The sequence below is a fragment of the Aquarana catesbeiana genome, linkage group LG04 (genome assembly GCF_042186555.1).
Source record: "Aquarana catesbeiana isolate 2022-GZ linkage group LG04, ASM4218655v1, whole genome shotgun sequence".
NCBI lineage: Eukaryota > Metazoa > Chordata > Amphibia > Anura > Ranidae > Aquarana > Aquarana catesbeiana.
This window is the reverse complement of record NC_133327.1, coordinates 590,428,760-590,455,919: the sequence shown is the minus strand read 5'-3', so window position 1 is coordinate 590,455,919 and position 27,160 is coordinate 590,428,760. Positions and strand designations below refer to the sequence as shown.

At 42.7% G+C, this 27,160-nt stretch overlaps 2 protein-coding genes across 3 annotated transcripts in view; one reads left to right on the top strand and one right to left on the bottom strand.

The window, feature by feature from the left end:
• Window positions 1-5,298, bottom strand: part of CRNKL1 (crooked neck pre-mRNA splicing factor 1) — a 47,231-nt gene extending 41,933 nt beyond the window's left edge. Inside the window, exon 1 of the mRNA XM_073628154.1 lies at window positions 5,144-5,298. Within this exon, the coding sequence (XP_073484255.1) occupies window positions 5,144-5,191 (48 nt within the window). The 5' untranslated portion in view covers window positions 5,192-5,298. The remainder of the gene's footprint in view (window positions 1-5,143) is intronic.
• Window positions 5,299-5,568: 270 nt separating this feature from the next.
• CFAP61 (cilia and flagella associated protein 61) overlaps window positions 5,569-27,160 on the top strand; it is a 494,837-nt gene continuing 473,245 nt past the window's right edge. For both annotated transcript variants that reach the window (XM_073628153.1, XM_073628152.1), the window contains exons 1-3: window positions 5,569-5,709; window positions 20,139-20,301; window positions 26,981-27,134. In XM_073628153.1, the coding sequence (XP_073484254.1) occupies window positions 5,607-5,709; window positions 20,139-20,301; window positions 26,981-27,134 (420 nt within the window). In that variant the 5' untranslated portion in view covers window positions 5,569-5,606. The remainder of the gene's footprint in view (window positions 5,710-20,138; window positions 20,302-26,980; window positions 27,135-27,160) is intronic.

Below are 27,160 nucleotides of genomic sequence, written 5' to 3'. Positions count from 1 at the left end.
AGAGGCATGTTGAGTCCATGGAATATTTTATATTTTGACACAAGTTGCGGGAAAGTGACATTTTTTTTTTTTGCACAAAGTTGTCACTAAATGATATATTGCTCACACAGGCCATGGGCATATGTGGAATTGCACCCCAAAATACATTTAGCTGCTTCTCCTGAGTATGGGGATACCACATGTGTGGGACTTTTTGGGAGCCTAGCCGCGTACGGGGCCCCGAAAACCAATCACCGCCTTCAGGATTTCTAAGGGTGTAAATTTTTGATTTCACTCTTCACTGCCTATCACAGTTTCGGAGGCCATGGAATGCCCAGGTGGCACAACCCCCCCCCCCCCCCCCCAAATGACCCCATTTTGGAAAGTAGACACCCCAAGCTATTTGCTGAGAGGCATGGTGAGTATTTTGCAGCTCTCATTTGTTTTTGAAAATGAAGAAAGACAAGAAAAAACATTTTTTTTTCTTTTTTCAATTTTCAAAACTTTGTGACAAAAAGTGAGGTCTGCAAAATACTCACTATACCGCTCATCAAATAGCTTGGGGTGTCTACTTTCCAAAATTGGGTCATTTGGGGGGGTTTTGTGCCACCTGGGCATTCCATGGCCTCCGAAACTGTGATAGGCAGTGAAGAGTGAAATCAAAAATTTACGCCCTTAGAAAGCCTGAAGGCGGTGCTTGGTTTTCGGGGTCCCGTACGCGGCTAGGCTCCCAAAAAGTCTCACATATGTGGTATCCCCGTACTCAGGAGAAAGAACAGAATGTATTTTGGGGTGTAATTTCACATATTCCCATGGCATGTTTGAGCAATATATCATTTAGTGACAACTTTGTGCAAAAAAAAAAATAAATAAATAAAAATTTGTCTCTTTCCCGCAACTTGTGTCACAATATAAAATATTCCATGGACTCGACATGCCTCTCAGCAAATAGCTTGGGGTGTCTACTTTCCAAAATGGGGTCATTGGGGGGGTTTTGAACTGTCCTGGCATTTTATGCACAACATTTAGAAGCTTATGTCACACATCACCCACTCTTCTAACCACTTGAAGACAAAGCCCTTTCTGACACTTTTTGTTTACATGAAAAAATTATTTTTTTTTGCAAAAAAAAATTACTTTGAACCCCCAAACATTATATATTTTTTTTAAAGCAAATGCCCTACAGATTAAAATGGTGGGTGTTTAATTTTTTTTTTTTTCACACAGTATTTGCGCAACGATTTTTCAAATGCATTTTTTGGGGAAAAACACACTTTTTAAAATTTTAATGCACTAACACACTATATCGCCCAAATGTTTGATGAAATAAAAAAGATGATCTTAGGCCGAGTACATGGATACCAAACATGACATGCTTTAAAATTGCGCACAAACGTGCAGTGGCGACAAACTAAATACATTTTTAAAAGCCTTTACAGGTTACCACTTTAGATTTACAGAGGAGGTCTACTGCTAAAATTACTGCCCTCGATCTGACCTTCGCGGTGACACCTCACATGCATGGTGCAATTGCTGTTTACATTTGACGCCAGACCGACGCTTGCATTCGCCTTTGAGCAAGAGCAGGGGGGGACAGGGGTGCTTTTTTTTTTTTCCTTTATTATTTTTTTATCTTATTTTTAAACTGTTCCTTTTTTTTTTAATCATTTTTATTGTTATCTCAGGGAATGTTAATATCCCCTATGATAGCAATAGGTAGTGACGGGTACTCTTTTTTGAAAAAATTGGGGTCTATTAGACCCTAGATCTCTCCTCTGCCCTCAAAGCATCTGACCACACCAAGATCGGTGTAATAAAATGCTTTCCCAATGGCGCTGTTAACATCCGGGGAAATCTAAGTCATAAAATGCTCGTAGCTTCCGGTTTCTTAGGCCATAGAGATGTTTGGAGCCACTCTGGTCTCTGATCAGCTCTATGGACAGCTGGCTGAATCACCGGCTGCATTCTCAGGTTCCCTGTTGGGACAGGAGAGCCAGAGAAAAACATGGAAGACGGTGGGGGGGGCATTCCCTCCCACTGCTTGTAAAAGCAGTCTAGAGGCTAATTAGCCGCTAGGATTGCTTTTACATGAAAGCCGACCGCTGGCTGAAAAGAACGATACCAAGATGATACCTAAACCTGCAGGCATCTTTCTGGTATAACCACTCAAAGTCGTGAATTGCGTACCTGAAGACAAAAAAATGGTTAACAATAAAACACAGTAAACGGTAAAGTATAAAAAATTGCATACCTGAAAAGCAAACGTGATAAAACATAATAACAATAAAACATTGCAGAATAGAATACAGTAAAAAAGAGCAGAACAATAGAGAGAGAATAGAGAGAGAGCGAACAATAAAACGACAACTATTTTTTTTTTATTTTATATATATATATATATATATATATATATATATATATATATATATATATATATATATATATATATATTTTTTTTTTTTTACACTTTTTTTGTAACTAACTTTTATAACTGTAACCAGTTCCAGGTTCGGGTCTCTCAAAATGCGATGGCATCTTGGGAGACCCTGTGAAAGTGTGCCTAGTCTGTGCAGTGCTGTACCCTACGCTGATACTCAACTAGTGTATGGTAGCGTTCAAAACATTCACCAATGCAAAGACCAGGATTGTCAGGACAGGAGGGACAATAATAGCGGGTGTCACGCCTATATCCGCGCTTGTTGCAGACATCTTTTTTGGGGGGGTTCGTTGGGTAGGGGTACTCGGGAGGACATAAAGAAAATGCCTCTCATGCAGCCGACTGCATTTGGTTGGGGATGTGAATGGGGGAAGTACGAGTGCTGCAGAAGTGGTGGGTTCCCAATTAGGATTGGCGAATGCAGCAGGAAGGGCACTATGGGCACGACGGGCCTGTGTTTGTCTTCTTCTTGGTGGCAGCGGGACACTACTTGTGCTTGCCACCTCACCAGCTTGAACTGCACTTATGGGACTCGCCATGTCACCAAGTGTTACTGCAGTGCTGGTTTGACTACGACCGGGGTGTACTAGGCCACTGGTGCTTGCCAGTTCACCAAAATGCTACCAAAAAAACTGTTAGCGATCGCAGGGATCAGGCCTGACTCTGCGAACGCTGCAGTTATGCGTTTATTGTTTTGTAAGTAACAGTGATCGATCGATACTGCACTTGGGTGGGCTGGGCCGGGCGGAGGGGCAAAACGCAGGTGCTAGCAGGTATCTGGGCTGATCCCGCTAACGCTGCGTTTTTGGGAACCCTAAACTGCTGGGGACGCTAGTATAGATCTGATCGGATCAGATATTGATCCGTTCAGATACTATACCACTAAGGGAGGAGTATGCTGCGTGCGTGGGTGTTAGCGGTACTGGCGCTAATCTGACACTGCCTGGGGCGACGCATATCACCGCCGGGTGATCAGGGGGCTAAACCTTTATTCGGTAATAAACGGCGGGTGCCCTGACACTATAAAAAATAAACAAACTAACCAGCGTCACCCGTAACGGTTATACGGTGATCAGTGGTGAAAGGGTTAACTAGGGGGCAATCAAGGGGTTAAAACATTTATTAGGTAGTATATGGGGGTCCCTGTCGCTATAAAACGCTGATGGCGAACCTAAATATTTACCTCCCTGACTAGCGTCACCAGTGACACTAATACAGCGATCAGAAAAATGATCGCTTAGTGACACTGGCGACGGGGGGTGATCAAGGGGTTAAAACTTTATTAGGGGGGGGTTGGGGGGTACCCTAGACCTAAAGGGGGCTAACCCTAACACACTAACTGTCACAAACTGACACCATGCAGTAATAAAAAAAAAAAAAACTGCTTGGTGTCAGTGTGACGGGGGGGGGGGGGGGGGGGTAATCGGGGATGTAATGTATGCCTGGCATGTTCTACTGTGTGTGCTTGGTGCACTCACATTACAGTCTTCTCTCCTCAGCGCCCGAACGGAAACTGCCGAGCCGAGGAGAGGTGACATCACTTCCTCCGCTTCTGTTTACATTACAGAAGCCGAGGAAGTCTGTCATTAGGCCAGGAGCGATCGCGAGGGGGGAGCCACGAATGAGTGGCCTCCCCCTCACCTTTGATCGCCCCGATCGGACCCCCCACCCGCGGGAAGGCAAGGACGTAAATGTAAGCCCTTTTGCCTGCCCGTGCCACTCTGCCGACGTACATCGTCGTGTGGCGGTCGTCAAGTGGTAAAAAAAAAAAAAAAAAATTTAACATCAAGCTCAGGCTTTCCAGCAAAAAAAAAAATGCTTACATCATCCACAGCCGGAAGTGACATCATGACGTCGCTTTCAGCCTCCGAGGGTCATAGAGATGGCCCGGGGACCATCGGGCCAGTTCACACCACATGCAGTTCAGTGCATTTTTTTATGCATCAAAAACACATGGAAAGTAGGTTATATGGTTTCAATGGCATAGTTCACACCAGTGCTTGCAGCTCCAGAAAAAAAAAAAAAAAAAGTAGAACATGTTGCATTTTTCCTGCACTGGAACGCTGTAAGACACACGTCTTTATTTAATGTTAAGAAAAAAAAAAATGCACTGGGCTGTATTAAAAACACCCAGCCTTATGGCAGGAATACATGATATGAAAATTTCAGTTCTGCGAACGATCAGACAATTTTCTACTCTTTGCCCAGCAAGTAATATCTGATATCGATATTGTGAGTAAGACTGATTGAAAAATTGTGTTGTACCGTTTGCGAACAAACGATATTCTATTAGTTGGTGTGACGGTCGTCCGTAAAACATTATCAAGCATGAGCCAAACTAGTAGATGACCCCACTTGTACGCAAGACGTCAATATTACGTGTGAAATCGATTGCTCTTTTTAAAGTTTTTCTTTTTGATTGGTTAATGTTGTTGACGATTTCATTGAAAAATCAACCAATCGCTCGACCGACGAAACAGCGTTGGTTGGCCGGTGGATTTTCTTATTGCGTATTCCTGCTATTAGTGTGTAACCCTACACTAAGGCCTGTGTTATGGTGTCAGAGGAGCCCTCCCCCATCACCATCCCCTGTCCTGTCCTCCAATACAGATTAGAGCCCACAGAGAAGGTGAATATGAGGCGGGCAGACAACCCAGAACGGTCCCCGGTTATGGAGGTATCCAGGGGGTGACAAGCCGGCCCCGCACACAGCTCCCCCGGACTGACCTTGGCCACTTTAGGGATTCGCTGCTTCCCTGCCGCCGTGGACGCCATGGCTCCTCCGCTTCTCACACTCCCCTACCAACCGACAGGAAACCAAACCAGGGAGAACGTTCCACCGTCAACGTGCTGACGTCAAAGCGTACATTCCCCAGGCGCTCTAAATCCCAACACTAGAGGTGAAATATTGTACCCACAATGTCTGCAGCGCTCCAGCTATGAGGCTATGAGTCACGGGTTAGGGTTGTGAAGAACATGTAAGTAAAAAAATAAAATTATTATCATCACGTCACCGTTTTTTTTATTTTGGCCTTCTAATTCTTCTCAATTTTTAACTCTGAAAAAGGTTTTAATAAAATCAGCCCTGGAAGGAACTTGGAAAGGGTATGGCGGGCGGCCATGTTTCCGTAGACCAAAATGAAGACATTAAGAGAACTAAAAGTCTGCTCTCCTTTCGTGTTGGTTGGGGATGGGTGACGTCAGGTTCTGTTCCTATAGTAACCAGAGCGTCCTATCGATCGGTCCTGGAACTGGGCTGCCCTGTTTATTTATCTGCAGTCCGGGAAAAGAAGGTAAGACTACACAGGATGGGGGGATCAGATGTACCCTGACTTCTAGAACGTTCCCAGGTTATGTCCCTAGAATTGTCCCTCCTTCTGCACATCTATAACCTTCACTATTGCTCCCAACTGTGCCTGATTTCGAGGGACTGTCCCTGATTTGGAGCAATGTCCCTCTGTCCCTCTTTCCTCTTCATTTGTCCCTAATTTTGGTCTGATCTATATAGATGTATATAAAATGCACTTTTTATCTTAGTAGTTTTTCAGTTCTAAACTTTTTATCTGATTTCTGAATTGCTGCATTTGTAAATTCCAAAAGCCAATATAAAGGACTAGCCGTGGTAAAAAAAGCACTTGTGGGTTTAACCAATCTTGTTTTTTGTACAATTCTCCTTTAAGGGGGCGTGGTGAGGGGTGTGTCCTATGGCTGCATACTTTTGCTGATGGGTGTCCTTTATATTCCCATCTCAAAAAGTTGGGAGATATGCCTTCACTATGGGGCCTCATGCACATGGCCGCAGTGTTTTTTTATTTTTTAACCACTTGACCTCTGGAAGGTTTTACCTCCTTCATGCTCGGGGTGTTTTTTACAATTCCGCACTGCGTTACTTTAACTGGTAATTGCGCGGTCATGCGACGCTGTAAACAAATGATATTTATATAATTTTTCCACACAAATAGAGCTTTCTTTTGGTGGTATTTGATCATCACTGGGGTCAGGGGCGTAACTAGAAACAGCAGGGCCCCATAGCAAAATGTTGTATGGGGCCCCCCTGCAAACAGCCCCCCCCCCACAGCTGCCCTAGTGTCAATGCAGCGTGACCTGTGCCCAATACAGCGTGACCTGTGCCCAATGCAGCGTGACCTGTGCCCAATACAGCGTGACCTGTGCCCAATACAGCGTGACCTGTGCCCCATACAGCGTGACCTGTGCCCAATACTGCCTGGTCTGCCTGTGCCCCATACAGCCCCACCTATGCAGAGGAAGAGGCAAGCCACCCGAATCAGCAGAGAGCATTATTGCCCGCTGTAATAGCTTTCATTTGAATTTCCTGTCTTCCCGGGGCTCATCGTCACATAGCCCCACCTCTTGGCCCGATGCCTTTGATGACGTCACATGTCCCACATTGGATCGGCGTTCTGTCTATCAAAGGCATCGGGCCAAAAGGTGGAGCTATGTGACGTGAGCCCCGGGAACACTGGAAGTTCTAATGAAAGCTCTTACATCGGGCAATTCAGCTCTCTGCTGATACGGACAGCTCACCTCTTCCTTTCCTCTCTCTTTCCCTGGCTGGGAGACTATGCCGGCGGTGCTCTTATCTTCACTGGGCCCCACTCAGCTGTGGGCCCCATAGCACCCGCATGGGTCGCTATGGTGGTAGTTACGCCCCTGACTGGGGTTTTTATTTTTGCTAAACAAATGAAAAAAGACCGAAAATTGTTATCTTTTAAACTGGTAACCTGTAACCCCCCCACCCATCAATGGAAAGCCATTCATGACAGTTAAAGCAGAGCTCCACCCGAAAAGGGAAAGTTCCACTTTAAAGCTGAGTTCCAGGCTAAAATGAAAGTAGGTCTTGAACAATAGAGCACCCATCCCCCCCCCCTCATTTTTGGATGTCTTTTTATTTATTTTTTCAGTCGTTTTGTACCTTTTTTGTTCTTTTCCAGCTGGACATCCGTCCTACCTCATAACAACAAGGTACATCATTTCCGCATTTGCATCAACCCCCCCCCCCCGATGCCTTCTGGGACCTGTGTGTGTCCCAGATAATGGGACCATTCAGAAAGTGCAGCGCCACTTGTGCATGCGCAATAGGAAACCAGATGTGAAGCCTGTAGGCTTCACTGCCAGTTTCCCTTACTTGCAATGCCGGCACCCCCCACGAGCCGGTTGGCTTCGGGGGGGGGGGGGGTAACATTGCGGGATCCCTGGACAGGTAAGTGTCCTTATATTAAAAGTCAGCAGCTACAGTATTTGTAGCTGCTGACTTTTACATTTTGCTTTTTAGAGGCTGGAACTCTGCTTTAAGACACCCCCCCCCGTAATTTTGGAGGGGGGGAACGGGGACCTAATTTTGACAGGTACCCACTCCCACTACCACTCCGATCGCCTAGGCAATCCGAGCAGAAGTTCATCTTCCCCCAACTCTCCTAGTAGTCCTCTGGGACCATTCACAAAGCACGGCGTGTCTTCTGCATGCGCAGTGGGTAGCCAGCTGTGAAGCCAAACGCTGCACAGCCAGCTGCCCACAGTTGGGCTGAATGTCAGCCGGTTTCTATTGAACGGCCTGACATTTGGCCAGTCTGTACTAGGCTTTAAGCTACCAATGGGGTCCCACACACTTTCTTACCAAAACATTGCACTATCCTGGCTAACTTATTAATACCGTAATGGCTACAAATATCTAATGACTGCTAATTGTTAAACCAAGTTATAAAAACGCTGCGCTATCAAATTGATAAATATATAATTATGCTGTGTTGCTTTGTGCGATGATCAAATTAACAGTCCATAAACATTCCAAAATCCATTCATGTGTTTCGGTGAACACAAACTAAAGTACTGTGTGCTCATAAAAGTGCTCCCCCCCAGGTGATAGCCCCTCACTTTAGGGCGTGTGACCTTGCAATTAAGCTTGGTCAAATGCGCCTTAGAACCTCTTTGTGTTTGGTGTTATATTCAGCGTCCTGGATAGATTACACTGGTGCCTCTGTTCCTCACAGCAGTCCCGTTTATACTTCAGTATATCAATACAAAAAGAACTTCATGGTGCAGTATGTACTATAGTTATTTAAAATCACAATAAAAATCCCACAATGGGTACTCACAATAGCAAGGCGCTTACAGGGTGCCACACTAAAAAATGAACGGGTGACAGCGGCCGGTAATGGGGTGGCGTACTAATCGTTCCCAACAGGTTGTGTGTGTAGTGTTCCGTCCTGTCGGCACCAGTGTAATCTATCCAGGACGCTGCATATAACACCGAACCCATAGAGGTTCTAAGGCGCATTTGACCGAGCTTAATTGCAAGGTCACACAACCTAAGGTGAGGGGCTATCACCTGGGGGGGAGCACTTTTATGAGCACACAGCACTTTAGTTTGTGTTCACTGAAACACATGAATGGATTTTGGAATGTTTATGGGCTGTTATCCATTTGATCATCGCACAAAGCAACACAGCACCGAATTGCATAGATGCAACACTGAATTACATGGATGCAGCACTGAATCGCATGGATGATTTTTTTGGAATTTTTATCTAATATTGTTTGAACATTGCACTAGCACTGAATTGCATAGATGCAGCACTGAATTGCATGGATGCAACACTGAATCGCATGGATGATTTTTTAAAATGATTTATCTAATAGTGTTTGAATATTGCACAAGCTTTTTGGAATATTTATTTTTTGTATTGCACAGGTTTATTGGAGCACTTTCACCGATTTCTTTATTTATTGAAGTTTATTGCACATTAATGTATATTATTAACATATTTTATATTTTGGACGTTTTTTACATGTTATAAATAAGCACAGTATCACTTTATTAGCAATTTAGCACAAAATTATATATTTATCAATTTGATAGCGTAGCATTTTTATAACTTGGTTTAACTATTTTGCATGGTTTATGAGACATGCGTAACGTTAGCAGCTGATCATTTGCAACATAAACTATTTTGGAGACCTGATTTGGTCAATTACCTGGAGGCTCGCAGGACTATAGACCAGCAGACTGCTAATTGTTGCTAAGGCAACAATTTTTTAAACTTTCACAGCACTGTATCCATGTGTCATATATTTTTGTTGCAACAAACAATCATGGACACAGTACATGTTCCTTCTTAGTTGATCCAATTGATAGATGTCATCAGCATAAAGGATTTCTCTGTATCACACCGTTTTCTTTCTTTCCCTCAGGAATTTGTAACCAAAATGCCCCCTAAAGAGTCAATTTTATATCCCTTGGGTAAAGGAGAATACCAATTGTGCTGTTATTGTTCCCAACAACTATCATAACAGATTTACATATTAAATCTCTGGATACCATGTATGTTTGATATTTCTCAAATTCGCCTAAATTTGTGTGGAATTTTGAAGACCTAACAAAGTGGGATGGAAAAATCATATCATTCATGACTTGTATAGCTCTCCTATTAAGTGCCTAAAGGAAATTCCAATTTTGTGAGGAAAAAATATAGCACATAATAATAAAAAATAATATAGCATGTTCAATTGTGACACGAGCAATTGAATTATTATTGAAAATTACCTTCCTGTATCAATCTGCAGCGCTGAAATTATCTGTAAAATTCAAAGCAATATGGCAACCTGGAGGTATTCTGCACATAGTTGGTATACACAACACCCCCAGAGATGTAATTTCCTGTTTGTTACATATTACATATTTAATCAGGTTGAAAAAAAACACAAGTCCATCTAGTTATATTATACATCTTATAGCATTATACCTCTTCCCTGGTCCAGTTGATAACCAACCTCCCATGAATGAATTAATGACTTGTATAGTGCTACAAATGCGATCCGAATTGTCTCAAGGCGCTAAATCCGTCCTGTGTTATCCTGCTTCTTAGAAGAGGTGGATCTTGAGTTTTTTTTCTGAAGGCCCGATGGTTTTCTTCCATGCGGATGTTAGTGGGTAGAGCGTTCCATAGCCGTGGTCCTTGGACTGCAAATCTTCGTTCTCCCTTTGATTTGTAGCGGGACTTGGGAATGAGGAGGAGGTTTTGGTTAGTTGATCGGAGACTTTGATTAGGTGTGTAGTGTTTTATTTTCTCGCATAGGTATTGAGGAGTGTTTCCTTGTGTGCATTTGTGAGTGAAAAAAAATTCACAAAGAGTACCGCGCTGTCAAAAAAAACGTGAAAAAGCAGCCGGCACGAAAATGTAAAAAAAATGGTCAAAAAAAGGAGGGGGAGTGCAGCTGCACTCCCCCTCCTTTTTTTGTGCATTTGCGGGTGAGGCAGAGGGTCTTGAATGTGATCTGATCCTTTACGGTTAGCCACCTAACAACTGTATCCTACCCACACCTAACAACTGTATTTTCATTTTTTTTTTTTTTCCAATCAGCTCATCCCCCACAGTTATTACCTTTTTGTTTCCACTTGACCCTCCCTTCTAGATTGTAAGCTCTAACGAGCAGGGCCCTCTGATCCCTCCTGTATTGATTTGTATTGTAAGTGTACTGTCTGCCCCATGTTGTAAAGCGCTGCGCAAACTGTTGGCGCTATATAAATCCTGTATAATAATAATAATAATAATGTAGGGTGCTCAGGGATTGGCAGATGGATTCCCAGGGTTTTTTTCCTGTTACCAGTCTTGCTGCCGTGTTTTGGATGACTTGTAGGCATGCAATCTGGTATTTAGGTAGTCCTATGTAGAGAGAGTTTGCGTAGTTGAGTCGAGAATTGATGATTGTTCCAACTACTGCTGCTTTGTCCTCTTCTGGAATGAAGGGGATGAGTCTACGTAGCAGGCGGAGAAGATGGTGAGATCCGCTGACTACTGATCCTATTTGTGCATCCATCGACATCTCTGAGTCGAAGATGACTCCAAGACTTTTGGCTTTGGTGCTTGGGGAGATGGACTGTCCAAGGATGGTGGGTGGTGTCCATGGGGTCTTTGCTTTTGTATTTCAGTTTGCGTGGAGGAGAAGTAGCTCTGTTTTGGATCCATTGGGTTTGAGGGAGCTCGTGGTCATCCAGTCATCTATCAATGTGAGGTATTTTTCTAGTCTCTGATATTGGTCTGTTTGTCCAGTGATGCGAGAGTAGAGTTGAGTGTCATCAGCGTATAAGTGGAAGCATAGGTCCGATTTTCTGATGATATTGAGGAGTGGATGGATGTAGATGTTGAAGAGCACGGGTGATAAGGGTGATCCTTGAGGGACTCCATAAGAAATTGTGCGAGATTCAGAGGTGAAGGCTCCTATTTTCACTGTCTGTGAACGATTTTCTAAGAAGGATACGAACCATGGTAGATCTGAATCTGTGACTCCTGCTACTTCTGCAAGGCGGATGAGTAGAGTATTGTGGTCCAGTGTGTCGAACGCTGCACTGAGATCCAGCAGTACCAGGAGACATGATTCTCCGTCATCTGCTGCTTCGAGGGCGTCATCCCATATTTTGAGAAGTGCCGTTTCTGTGCCATGGCCTGGGCCTGATTGAAGTGGGTCCAAGAGTTTGTGTGTGTCCAGATGGAGTTGTAGCTGTTGTACTACTGCTTTCTCCATAATCTTGGAGATGGTATTAAGGCATGTTAGAGGTCTGCAGTAGTTAGGGTCTTTGGGGTCGAGGTTGGGTTTCTTTAGGAGGGGTTTGACTATGCCTTGCTTGAGGGCGATCGGAACAATCCCTTCTTTGAATGACTGATTTATGAGAAGTGTTATAGTAGGAGCCAAGATTGAACATTCTTTCAGGAGTTTTGTGGGAATTATGTAATTTGGTGATGTGCTGTCTCGGAGGCTTCTGATGATGTTTTTGGTGGTGTCAGTGGTGATCGGGATCAGTGAAAAATTCAGTGATTGTGTGATGTTCATATCGATTTCCTCTTTTTTGCTTTGGTTGAATGAGATTGGTTGTTTTTTTCTGTTGAATCACTTTCCAAATGTTGTCGATTTTGTCGATAAAAAAATCCGATAACTCATTGCAGAATTCTTGAGTTTCGTTTGCTGGGGGCTCTAGGCAGGTAGGGTTCATAGTCTGAGCGACTAGTTTGAAAAGAAATGTTCTTTTTTTACTTTGAAGATTGGTTTGTGATATTTCTTAGTGAGTGCTTCCAATACCACCTCTACGCCGATGACACCCAGATCTATCTCTCCACTCCGCAACTCTCCCCCTCGATCTCCTCATGGATCTCAAACTTACTGAAGGATATATCGGTATGGAAGTCACACCACTTTCTCAAACTCAATCTTTCTAAAACTGAGCTTGTAATATTCCCTCCTTCCCAGTCTCCCCCCCCATGACTTTACCATTAAGATCAACAGCACAACCATTGGTCCCTTCACACATGCCAGGGCGCTGGGTGTAAATCCTTGACTCTGACCTCTCCTTCAGCCCCCACATCCAATCACTGGCTAAATCCTGCCACCTTAACCTCCGCAACATCTCCAGAATTCGACCCTTCCTGACTAATGACACCACAAAGCAACTTATTCACTCCTTGATTATTTCCCGCCTTGACTACTGCAACTCTCTCCTCAATGGCCTACCCTTACGCAGGCTATCCCCCCTTTAGCCTATTATGAATCCTGCTGCTAGACTAATACACCTCAGTAATCGATCTATGACTGCTGCCCCTCTCTGCCAATCCCTTCACTGGCTTTCTCTACCCCACCGTATAAAATTCAAAATGCTAACCACAACATACAAGGCCATCCACAACATCGCCCCCAGCTACATCACCAATCTCATCTGCAGATATCACCCAAATTGTCCCCTCCGCTCCTCCCAGGACCTCCTGCTCTCTAGCTCCCTTGTTACCTCCTCTCATGCTCGTCTTCAGGACTTATCCAGAGCCTCTCCCATCCTCTGGAATTCCCTGCCCCAGAATATCCAATCAGCCCCTAACCTGTCCACCTTTAAGAGATCCTTGAAAACTGTCCCCGAGCCACCCCCCATCAAATCATTCCCTGCATATATTACCTTTTGTACTACTACCCCCTCCCTTTTAGAATGTAAGCTCTATGAGCGGGGCCCTCCTGCCCCTTCTGTATTGAACTGTACTGTAATTGTGCTGTCCCCCCTCTACATTGTAAAGCGCTGCGTAAACTGTTGGCGCTATATAAATCGTGAATAATAATAATAGTTCAACCAATAAAAGAGAAAAAAAAATAGAACAAAAAACATATAATCCCATATACCCAATCCCATACCCACAGTTAATCCAGAGGAAGGCTAAAAACCCCAGCAAAGCATGGTCCAATTTGTTATAGCAGGGGAAAAAAAATCCTTCCTGATCCCCCCGAGAGGTAATCAGATTTTCCCTGGATCAACTTCACCTATAAGGCTACTTTCACACTGAGGCACTTTACAGGCGTTTTAGCACTAAAAATAACGCCTGCAAAGCACCTCTCCTGTCACTCCAGTGTGAAAGCCCGAGGGCTTTCTCACTGAAGCGGTGCGTTTGCGGGACGTTAAAAAAAAAGTCCTGCAAGCAGCATCTTATATATACCGCATCTTGTATACACCGCTCCTAAAGCACCCCTACCCATTGAAATCAATGGTTAGCACCTCTGAAGCGCCTGCAAAGCGCTTCAGTAGCGCGCTACATGGGCTCTATTAACCCCTTATTGGCCGCTAGCAGGGGTTAAAAGTGCTCTGCTAGTGGCCGAAAAGTGCAGCTAAAATGACGGTAAAGCGCCGCTATTCTTTTACCACCGGCGCCCCCCCACCTCAGTGTGAATGTGCCCTAAATGTTAGTACCCAGTTATATTATGTACATTTAGACCTGGTTCAAACTTGTGTTAAAGGCTTACTGATTTTCCAAGAAGCCTGCCCAACAATACTTTAGATTTTATGCCGCGTACACACGGTCGGACTTTTCGTCTACAAAAGTCCGACAGCCTGTCCGACAGACTTCCGACGTACCTTCGGCGGACTTGCGGCAGACTTTCTTACGAACGGACTTGCCTACACACGACCACACAAAAGTCCGACGGATTCGTACGTGATGACGTACACCGGACTAAAATAAGGAAGTTCATAGCCAGTAGCCAATAGCTGCCCTAGCATGGGTTTTTGTCCGTCGGACTAGCACACAGACGAGCGGATTTCGGGGTCCGTCGTACTTACGACGTAAAGATTTGAAGCATGTTTCAAATCTAAAGTCCGTCGGATTTGAGGCTAAAAAAGTCCGTTGAAAGTCCGGAGAAGCCCACACACGATCGGATTACCAGCCAGCTTTAGTCCGTCAGCGTCCGTTGGACTTTTGTAGACGAAAAGTCCGACCGTGTGTACGCGGCATTAGGCATTCTATTCAACAACCATTTTGTTTTAGTGAGATGCTCCTAAAGGGTTATTGACTTTTAGAGGGATGCAGACCCTGCCACTCTCTAAAGGGATGCAGAGCTCTGCAAGTGTACCAGTTGATTGATAATGAAAGTGTCATCCCCATTCAGAATCAGTCCTGCACAAGACATGATCTAACAAAGAGCTATTCCTTCAGAGCAGAAATAGGTAGAAATCTGCATCAAAGAATCTCAAAGCTGTTGCAAACCTCAGACATTAATTATGAACAAAGCATATCCCTCTATAGTGTGTACTTGTCTCAATTAACCACTTCAATATTGGGCACTATTACCCCCAGCCTGCTCAGGCCAGTTTTCAGCTTTCAGTGCTGTCGCTGAATGACAATTATGCGGTCACTGCAACACTGTACCAAAAACTAATTTTTATCGATTTGTTCACACAAGAGCTTTCTTTTGATGGTATTTAATCGCCACTGGGCATTTTTATTTTTTGATAAATAAACAAAAGAAGACCGTAAATTAAAAAACAAAAAAAAACAAAACAGTTTTTCTTGGTTTCTGTTATAAAATTTTGCAAATAAATAATTGTTCTTCATAAAATTAGCCCAAAATGTATTCTGCTACATTTCTTTGCTGAAAATAACCCAAATCAGTGTTTATTATTTAGTCTGCGCAAAAGTTTTAGAGTCCACAAACTATGGTATATACTGTATCTGAAAATTGATCAGTCCTGATGTTCTTACGGACTATCTCATTTCTTGAGGCCCTAAAACGCCAGGACATTAGAAATACCCCCCAAATGACCCCTTTTTGGAAAGTAGACAGTCCAAGGTATTTAGTAAGAGGCATTGTGAGTTTTTTGAAGTTGTAATTGTTTGTCATAATTTTTTGGAAAATGAAAAAATGAAAAAATAAAAATTCACAATTTTTTTACATCTTTTTTTACATACTTTCACCAGTGCAGTACAGCATCATTGTATAACGGTTGTGGCGGTGATCAGGGACACTGACTGGTGACAGTAAGAAGTTATATTTTTTATTTATTCCTTATTACATTTTATTTTCATTTTTTTCTCACAATTGTTTTTTTTTTTTTTTTTTTAGACACTGTAACCAGAGCAATATAACGTTACCATAGTAACGTACTACTCTGGGGAAGTGATCAGGATTTTTTTTTTTACACATTGTGTTTACTTATAGCAAGGAATTACATTTATATAATCAAGCATTTTACTGAATTAAACAGAATCTTTCAGTCTGTTTTGTTGTGATTAGCTGTGACTGATCAAAGCTAATCACATGATACAGATGGGCTGTGATTGGCCCTGTCACAGCTAGCAACACATTTGTACAGAATGGATGGCAAGAAAGGAAGCCATCCATTGTGTATAACTGTCATGTGACCTGCTGTTATTCGTCACGTTGGTCACATGGTACCGGCAGTGAGCCGGTACTCTCATCAGTCATTGGCCGTGTCCCATCATTTGTCTATAGGCCGGGCAGGAAGTGGTTAAGAACAGTAAGTGTCATTTTTGTCTGCTGCTTCATTTCTCTGCTATCAGCATGAATTACTTCTGACAGCTTTACCTGACACTAAGAGAAAAATGGTGACAGGGGAGGGAGCTCCAGCTGATTGACAACCTCAGCTCTGTTCCTGTATGTTGTGTGGAGGGGGGGTGTGTCCCTTCCCTCCAATCAGCTCTCAGAGCTCTCCTCACTGAGCTCTGCAGAGTATAACTTTAGCCCTCTTCCCCCTTTTTTCTGAACTCTCAGACAAACTTTATAACTTAGTACTTTTTTTTTTCTCAACAAAAGTGAAACTGATTATCACTGATAGTTGGACAGACCTTTCTGCTGTCCACAAAATATGAAGTGAACAATCATCCAGAGACAGAATGCATATATTGGAAGCATTACCACACATTCATACCTAAATGGCAATCTTCAACTCTTTTTCTACTCCACCTAAAAGTAATTTGAGTGCTTCATGTCAGTTTCCCGCTTCTTTCTATGCATTATTTACCGTATCCATTATGTATCTTCTCCTCTGCATCCAAATATCTATTGTGTGATCTATTACTGATCAATAATAACCAATGCACTTAGGATACGATGAGGTTCTATCAATGTGGATAAGCGTAAATCCACTACTATATAATGGCTCCGCTGACAATTATATCACATCCATAAACAAGACCTCAAAGTTGTAGTGATCTCATTACCTCCATGAGTTATTCTTAAATTTGGAAATCACACAGCCAGAACACTTTCAGCTGACCGAGAGACAACAAACGTTCTATTCCTTGGGCTTTCACATGTCCAGCAAACTTCCAGATAGCAGAGCTCACTGCATAGCTAATGCAGGGCTAAAGCTGCATTAGTCATTACAGTGTACTTAGCCTTCCATAGAAAATTCCTTTCATACAGTGAGTAGGTGGATCCATCAGTCATCACATATGGGTACCTGATATTGCAGATATTGAGGGCTCAGGAGATACCCTAAAGGCACTGGAGCTGTCTTTTCCTTAGCTCTCCCACGTTACCGTCATACCTGACCTCCAACGCGTTTCATATGTAAAGTTTTAGTTTTGGACATGTGGAAAAGATTTTGTCAAAATGTTCCTGGTATATTTTCTTTTGAAAATTTGTCAAAATATTGTCAACGCATTTGAATACGCCACCATCACGCAAAAAACTCACGTCTGTTTCTCTGCATTTGGAGTGCCATTACCGTGTTTCCCCGAAAATAAGACCTACCCCGAAAATAAGACCTAGTCTTATTTTCCAGGAGGGCTGCAATATAAGCCCTACCCTGAAAATAAGCCCTAGTTTAAAATACTTGTAAAATCCTATAATGCACTCTATTACAGTAGTATATAATATACAATGTGTGTGTTTCTGTAATATAATTGCTGGGAAGAGACCTCTGGCAGGTCACAAAAGCTCACAGCGGCGCTATAATGAAGGTATTTGGCACAATTATATTACAGAAACACACACATTGTACATTATATACTAATGTAATAAAGTGGAGTATAGGCTTTTACAAGCATTTTAACTCAGTTCACACTGAGAGGGGAGAGAAGACAGCACATTACATGGTAAGACCTACCCCGAAAATAAGCCCCACTGTGTCTTTTGTTGCCAAAATTAATATAAGACCCGGGCTTATATTTGGAAAACACGGTAGTAATGGATGGCACGGCAAACATGAAAAGCATTTTTGAGCATTTCATAAACATGCGTTAATTGGGCCCTGATGTAAATGGAATCTCCCCTCAAAACACATAAGCCTTTTAGAAGGTCTTCCCGGAACTTGTCTAGGTGACCAGGCCGCTTAAAATACATTATGAACTTTGAAGTCCCTTATTGCTGATGTTGTTTGTGAGCATACCCCTGCTCTTTTAATATAAAAAAGCTATCACAAAGGTAATGCGCTAGGTTGGTGCGCCCTCTGTTCCTTGTTTTTTTGCGGTAAATTAGCATGATTGGGAAGGTTTTCAGAAAAAGCTATCGTGTGAATGCAGCCTAAGTATATAGGGCCACATTGCGACCCCTCTGCAATGTAACATACAGTGGGGAAAATAATTATTTGATCCCCTGAAGATTTTGTATGTTTGCCCACTTACAAAGAAATGAAGGGTCTATAATTGTTATCATAGGTGTATTTTAAATGCTAGAGACAGAATATCAACCAAAAATGCAGAAAAAACACACAATACAAATGTTATAAATTGAATTACAGTTCAGTGAGTAAAACAAGCATTTGATCCCCTACCAACCAACAATAATTCTCGCTCACTTAGAGTATGTGCTCATGTGGTACACAGATTAGTCCTGTCAATTTAAGATGGTGCTCCTAACGACACCTTGTTATGTATATAAAAGACACCTGTCCATAGAATCTCTTTCTTCCATTCAACCCTCACCATCATGGGTAAGACCAAAGAGCTGTCAAAGGAGATCAGGGACAAGATTGTAGACCTGTACAAGGCTGGAATGGGCTACAAGACCATCAGCAAGAAGCTTGGTGAGAAGGAGACAACCGTTGGAGCAATTATTCGCAAATGGAAGAAATACAAAATAACCATCAAGTGCCCTCGGTCTGGAGCTCCATGCAAGATTTCACTTCATGGGGTAAGAATGATCATGAGAAAAGTGAGGGATCAGCCCAGAACTACACGGGAGGAGCTTGTGAATGATCTCAAGGCAGTTGGGACCACAGTCATCAAACAAACCATTGGTAACACAATACGCCGCCATGGATTGAAATCCTGCATGAACGGCAAGGCCCCCCCTCCTCAAGAAGGCACATGTACAGGCCAATGAAATTCATTAAACTGATTCAGATAAGGTTTGGGAGAAAGTGCTGTGGTCAGATCAGAACAAAATTGAGCTGTTTGGAATTAACTCGACTTCCCGTGTTTGGAGGAAGAAAAATGCTAATTATAGCCCTAAGAACACCATTACTACAGCCAAACATGGAGGTGGAAACATTATGCTTTGGAGCTGTTTCTCTGCTAATGCTACAGGGCCATTGCTGCATTGAAGGGCCAATGGAAGGGACCATGCATTGTAAAATCTTGGATGAGAATCTTCTTCCCTCACCCAGAACACTGAAGATGGGTTGTGGATGGGTCTTCCAGCATGACAATGACCCAAAACATACCACCAAGGCAAAAAAGGAGTGGCTCAAGAAGAAGCACATTAAGGTCATGTCATGGAGTGGCCTAGCCAGTCTTCAGGCCTTAATCCTACAGAAATTTTATGGAGGGAGCTGAAACTTCGAGTTGCCAAGCGACAGCCAAGAAACCTTACGGATTTAGAGAACATCTGTAATAAATTGAACCAAAATTCCTCCTGAGATTTGTGCAAACCTGGTAACCAACTACAAGAAACGTCTTACCTCTGTGCTTGCCAACCAGGGTTTCTCCACCAAGTACTAAGTAATGTTTTGCTTGGGGATCAAATACTTATTTTACTCACTGAACTGCAACTCAATTTATAACATTTGTATGATGTGTTTTTTGTGGCTTTTTGGTTGATAATCTGCATCTATCATTTAAAATATACCTATGATAACAATTATATAAACTTGATTTCTTTGTAAGTGGGCAAAATCTGCAGGGGATCAAATAATTATTTTCCCCACTGTATGCCTCCTCACTACCTGTCAAACACCCTCTGAAAAGCGATCCAGGGCAGCAAAGGGCTGCCACATGTCAGATTGAGCTCTTAACTTAGTGAGCGAGATGAAGCTGTGCAAAAATAAACACGCCTAAATTTGATATGCAGTAAATCCTCAAATTAATCTGGTGATTCTTGTTCAAGTCATCCTATATGTAATGAACAGAACAATCAATATATATTACATGCATAGGTAAATGTAGAAATTTGCATGGACATTTTTTTCAGCAGAATTTCTATCTCTATTATATTTCAGCGCAACCCTCTCCAGTCATCATGACTATCCTGACTTCAGCAAGTGGCACAACACAAGAAGTGACTGTCCGGAGGACAGAATCTCTCGATGTTCATGGTATTTCTGAGCTCAAAACATCGTCCACACAAAGCTTATTTGGAAATGTGAATGTCATATATTTACTGTAAGTTCTTATAATCGAAATGTGTCTGTTACTGCATGTCAAGTTGGTTAAAAGGAAGATTGGCGTAGCAAAAATATATACTACCCATAGCAAAAAAAAAAAGTTTTAGGGCTTATGTTGACCTTTTAGTTTCCCATATAGGTTCTTATAACGGAGATCTTTAGCTTCATGCTTTTTCTGGCACTTTTTGTTTATGTACCAATCAGTATTTTTTGCTACCAAATTTCTTAGAACCCCCAAACATTATATATTTTTTTAGTAGAGGCCCTAGAGAATACATTGGTGGGTGTTGCAATTTTTTGTATGTCACGCGGTATTTACACAGCGGTTTCTCAAGCGCATTTGTTTTGGAAAAAATACATTTTTTGAATTTTAATGCAAAAAACACAATACATAACCCAATGATCTTACACTGTGTAAATACAACAGATACTAAACATGTCACGCTTTAAAATTGCACATGCCTGTGCAACAGCAACAATTTTACTATTCATAGGCGACTCTTTGAAAGCCTTTACAGATTAAAGATTTAAACAGGAGTTCTGGAGCTAGAATAACTGCCCATGATCTGAAGTTGGTGGTGATAGCTCACATGCATGGAACGATCGCTGTTTACGTGAGTGCAGGACTGATGAGTGCGTTCACCTTTGCGTGCAAGCACATGGGGATAGAGGGCTCTTTAATATATAAATATATTTTTTATATATATTATTATATATATTATAAATATATTTAAGGGACAGTGAAAAACTAATATATATATATATATATATATATATATATATATATATATATATATATTAGTTTTTCACTGTCCCTTAAATTATTTTTTTGAGCACTTTTATTGCTGTCACAAGAAATGTAAACATCACTTGTGACAGCAATAAGTGTGTGACAGGTACTCCTTAAAGAGAGATCTGGTGTCTATATAACCCCAGGTCCCTCCTCTGCCCTTAAAAGCATTTGACCACTCCGGGGAAACCGGAGGTGTTGTAAGCTCATTGTTTCCGGGTTCCTATATCATAGGCAAAAGCGCCGACTGGTTGATAAGGACTCCTAGTGGGACAGGAGATCCTGGTAAAGTCACGGAAGGTTGCGGAAGGGAGAACATCTAGTTAGCCACAAGTTTTTTTTTTTTACAAGAGAGCTGACCGTTAGGTCCAAACAAAGGTACCGGGATGATGCCTGCAGCTTTAGGCAACATCCCAGTATAACCACTTGAAGTCTAACGACGTACGGGTACATCACTGGTTGGTAAGTGGTAAAATCTTATTGCCACACATCTGAAAACACATGACAACACATGCTGAATTGTATATGATACTGTTTGCCCTTAGTTCAATCTGATGTTAACAAACCTCTATTATTCCATTTATTTACAAGCAAAGGGAAGCAAACTTGTTATGATTGGCTGATATAGTTGAGAACGTTTTTCCCCATGGCAAAAAAATGTAATGTTTACTGCAGCTGTCACATACACTTTAGGTGAAAGGGGTGTATTTATAAAGCAGTGAATGGTGACCATCACTAAGTATTAATTGCATCCCTGAAAACCTTTATTTTGACTTGCTTTTGAGTTAAAATGTATGTACCACCTAAAATTGGTAATTAAAGTGTAATTCATTTTAATGATTTAGTTAATTAAATTCATTGGTAATTCATTTTAGTGCAGGTGTTCACAAAAAATGAAAAAGTGAAACAACACAGTTAGCCTTTCCCATTAGCTTTCATTGCCCATGAATCTGATGCAGGGGTCCAGGGATTTGAAATTCACAGTCTGCTTCCAACATGGATCAGAGGGATGTTCACGTGCCTTTTTTTTTTTTTTACAAACTAAAGCCGAGTACACACTACTTTTTTTTTTTCGTGCAATCCAGCGGGTTGTACGAAAAAAAAAACACCAGCTCCGGTCAGAGCCGCTGTACTAACCATGCTGAGCCATCGTGTTCTGACAGGGGGACGGTCCCCCCGCCAGAGCACTCCGATCAGTGCTCTCTGCCATTGGCTGAGAGCGCTGGTCAGGAGTCGGTCAACTGCTGGTTTTCCTGCATGCACATCCAACAGAAGCCGGCCTAACCGCTGGCTTCTGTCAGACAAACTGATCTACACATGGTTTGAATGTCGGATTTTTTTTTTTTTATGAACCGACAAATGTCTCCCAACATTCTGACCGTGTGTACGGGGCTTTACTGGAACTTGCACCTTCTTAGGCCTCCACACTCTGTGTTGAAAGGCAACATGTTTTAATATCAAATATTTCTGGATTTTTACTGCCTGGTTGATAAAGCCATTTGGCCTATTTTGGAAATCGTCTTGGAATGACAGTACAGCAAGTTTACGCAGCAGGGTGTTTGTAACAGGGAGTCATAAATGGAAATTCATCTCCTGGAGGATATTTTCTCATAGGCCTTCTGATGTGATGTTTGTGGGTAGTAGAGCATCAGCTGAAACCTAGGGAAGTGCGAATTAAATAGACTGATCTCCTGACTTACAGCAACCTGAAAAGCCAAATGTTATTGGAAGATGACCTTGGTCAAAGCAGTGGTTCATGGACTAAGGCTGCCACCTGGTGGAGACCGCAACATACTTCCTGAAAGATGTTCAGGGGAAGAATATGCTTCCTGGTTATAAGGAATGACAGCATCTTATGGCATCTCATTGGATAGAGGACTACACGGGCAGGCAAAGGGTATTTGTGTGGGTGTGTCTGAAAATGCTTTAAAAAGTAATGGGTAGCTAGGGCTTTTTCTCTTCCCATTGAGCCTAGCCAGGACACTGAATTTTGAGGATGACCACACGTAAAGTATCATCTATGTTTTTTTTGTTTTACATGCTCTGTAGTATTCTTTTAGTGTTTTATGTTAGCATTTTTACTTTCTTTGTAAATAAATAACATCTTTGTTTATTCAACCTTCACGCCGACGTAGCGCAAATATGTGGCCTTTGGCTTGAAGGGGGTTGTACTGGGGCATCACCTGGTACCGTTTTTTAGAGCCAACGGTTGGCTTTCTTGTGATGAAAACCGTTGCGGATAAGCAGCTGCTTGGTTGTTATCCCAAGCAGCCTTCTGTGGCTCGCCCAGGCTCTTCAGTCCCACCGGGAGGCCCGAGTGACCAGTCGGCACATCTGCCGGCTGGCAGGAACCGGCTTCGATCGGGTCTCGGATCTAGTAACCCAGAAGCAATATCATGACATCGCTTCTGGTTTACTGAAGACTTAAAGTCGCCAAATTTAAAAAAATGTCAGTATTCAAAATGTCAGTATTCATAACAGCCAAACGTTGCTTTATGAATGCTTTTAAGTGCAAAGAAGGGATTTGGGGTCTTATAGACCCCAGATCCCTCCATAAAAAGTACCTGTCACTGCCTATTACTGTCACAAGGGATGTTTTTTTTTTAATTCATGAAAGTGTATTTCTTCCAAAAAAATTACATTTTAAACACTGCTGGGCAAATACAGTGTGACATAAAATATTGCAACAATCGCCGTTTTATTCTCTAGGGTCTCTGCTAAAAAATATATATATAATGTTTGGGGGTTCTAAGTAATTTTCTAGCAAAAAATATCAATTTTAACTTGTAAGCAACAAGTGTCAGAAAAAGGCTTAGGCATGAAGGGATTAAGCATTGTGTTTATTTATATAGCTAACATTGTTATTACATCCCCACCATTAACCTTATCAGAGCTGATAGACTAGCGAACTATAGGAGTAGATAAGATAGTACATATTTTTAACAAATAGGGGAAATCCAAAACCACTCTATATTTATTTCATTTTCACCCTTCTTCAGAGACAGCCTCTATGGAACAGTCCATAACTCTGTTTACTAGGAAATACCTGGTGATCCTGCTAGTTCCCCTCCCAGCGTGATTAGTTCTCCCTTTTTAAACTTGGGAGCTTCACGCAGCTTCACGCAGCTTCACACACAAGGTGTCCAGGGATGTCATTCATCCTTGTTAATCACCCACAGCAGGGCGACTCTACTTTTACTTTTGATATGTGACATTGAAAGCAGTTGCCAATCGTCACAAGGAGTCTCGGCCCCCCAGCCCTCAGATCCTGGGAATAACTCTTCAAATAGCAGTCACATGACTACTATGAAAACAAGGAGAAAAAAGGTATTTGACATTCTTTTTTTCAATTTTACTATCACAATGTACATGATATAGGTATTTATCATGATACAAATGTTTTTAAATCAAAAGCATCACATACACTCAAAATCTAATTTGTAAACAAATTTACAATCATAGTATAATAAGGGTTATTGAGCTCTAACAGTACAAACAGGTGGCAAGCACCCCAACCTATAACTGACATTTGCAGCAAAGAAGCACATGGAAGGGCGACGCATGTCAAAAAATAACAAACAATAGTTTCCAGCTCACTTACCAGCCAACCTGCAACAAATCGAATTAACCCTGTCTAAAGCCTAGTACACATTGTCAATTTTTTTTCGTTCAACCCAGCAGGCTGAATGAAAAAAAAATAAGGATCTTGGGAGGAGGTCGCGCTTCTAACTATGTGATGTTAGTACAGCGATCTCCCCTGCTGAGCTATTGTGTTATGACAGGGGGACTGTCGCCCCACCAGAACACACCGGTCAGCGCTCACAGCCATTGGCTGCCAGCACCAATCGGATGCTGGTTCTCCAGCATGCCTGTTCGACAGAGGCCGGCCCTTTGGCCAGCTTCTGTTGGAAAGGATGGTGTACACATGGGCCGAATGTTGGCTGGTTTCTATTGAACTGTGTACCAGGCTTAACGGGTTGACGTTAAAACAAGGGGTTTCATTTGCATACATTTTCAAATACATGCGTAAGCTGCAGAGGCCATGTTATGGCACCCCAGTGTACTGCAGTACTAACTCTATACATTTTGAGAGTCTCCAAAGTTGAAGCACATATACAATAATGGATAGATTAAGGGAAGGTATGCCTGGAGGAAGCCCACCCCTCCTTAAAGGTAAAGGAGCTCTAAGGAAACCTTTTGGGGTTTATCGGAGCTTTGGTTGCTCTGTTTATAATCATACTGGAATATAATCTATTTGGTGTACAGTTTAGTGAAGAAGCTCACCATGCAACTGTAAAATTCAACTACGTGTAATCCTTTAATTCTCCTCCTAATTAAATTCCCAGCATTTCGTGCACTGCAGATAAGTTGCCAAATCTGGTGTAGCACCCTCTAATTAGGTAGGTGCTAGAGTGAGGATTTTTCTGGAGAGTAGAAAAAATTGGGCTGGCCTAGCTGGTGGCTAGGCCTGTTTGTTTTTATTCTGGGCTGGGAGTGGCCTAGGGCAGGGCTGGGTGACTCACAGGTGGCATCACTTTCGCCTCCCTCTTCTAGAAGGAAAGGAGGAGAGGATGGTGTGGCTGCCTGGGATATTTTGAGGAGCTTTGACCAATCCTCAACTTGGATTGGCAGGGAGCAGGCCTCCTCAAATATCTTGTTGGGTGGAAGAGCTGGAGTGAGAAAGCTGGGGCCCACGGGGAGCTCCTCAGTCTGTGGGGGGGGGGGGGGGGTGACCCTAGGCCAGGGCTCGGGTGCATCCAGGAGGAGAGAAGAGGTCCTGGAAGGAGAGGCACATGAGAGAGCAGGGAGAGGACAGCGGGAGAACACTTCTAAGAGTCTCCAGGGAGGACAACTGGTCGCACCCAAGAGGGCTGGTGAGTGAGCACAGTCGGGAGGACTGGGAAGGCATGCCTGAGAGAACTGGGAGATAGCAGTTTAAGATGGGTGCAGAACCAGAAGAGAGGTCTGTGGGAAGGGCAGTGGAAAGAGGCCTTTGCATCCAGGCTGGCTGGCAGGGCCTGAAGAGAGCTAGCTGGGATTGGTAGCTGAATAGAGGTTAGCTAGCACCTGAACTATTTCTGCACCACAGGGGCCTGAGGTCACTGCCCACAAAAGGCAGTTCACTGAGGCTTGGCTGAAGTAGTGTCAGGACTAACCATGCGGTGCTAGCTAGTCTGGAGGAGTGACAGTCTACAGCAAGTGAAGTGCTGGGGGAGTGAAGGATAAGAGGTCTTAAGCAAGAGTTTGTGCTGGAGAGAAAACTGGAATGTATATAGAAGTCCCAAGCAAGTTGCACTGAATTTCCTGGGCATCCCATAATTTCTCATTTCCCATCCAACTTTAATCCCCTCAATAAAAAAATCTAATTTTAATGACTGTTCTATGTCTCTGAGTGTCTGTGAGATGGATGTCTGGCTGAGCAGGGTGACAGGTGAACCGCTACATTCAGCAACCCCTACGGGGCATGGCTACACTGGCTTTAGACCACAAGGAATAATTACAGACATAAAAATGGTGTCAACCTCTTTGTGGTAAAGATAACCTGTAAGGATAAAAATATGGGAGCTTCCATTGCTGGCATGTTTTACACGAGCAAGATCTGAGGTTGTTATCCTTATTCTGGCTTTACTACCTAGTGAGTCACAGACCTTAATAATAAGCATGCCACCATGGAAGTCTTAACTCCCATACTGCCTGCTTGCTTTAAGTCTTTGACTCATTAGGCAAGTTAGCTGCTTAGCTGGGGGAACTGACAGAAGTGAAAAATTGCCAACAAGGAAAACAAAACAATATTACATGTGTCCAATGGCAATGAAAACTGACTTTTTTTAATTTACTGTAACGCTAAAAAAAATGTATAGTACAAAAATGTTTTGTCTGATTTCAGGGAAAAATCCAGCCTGGCAGTGACCATCAGTGATGATCAGAACAGTGTCATCGCTCATGCTGCTTTCTTGGATTATCCAAGCTGGGATGTGGTGGACCAATCAGAGTGGGAGGAATGGATACACAAACACTATGAGCAGAGCAGTGAGTGCACAGTGAGTATAACCAATGTGCATTTAGA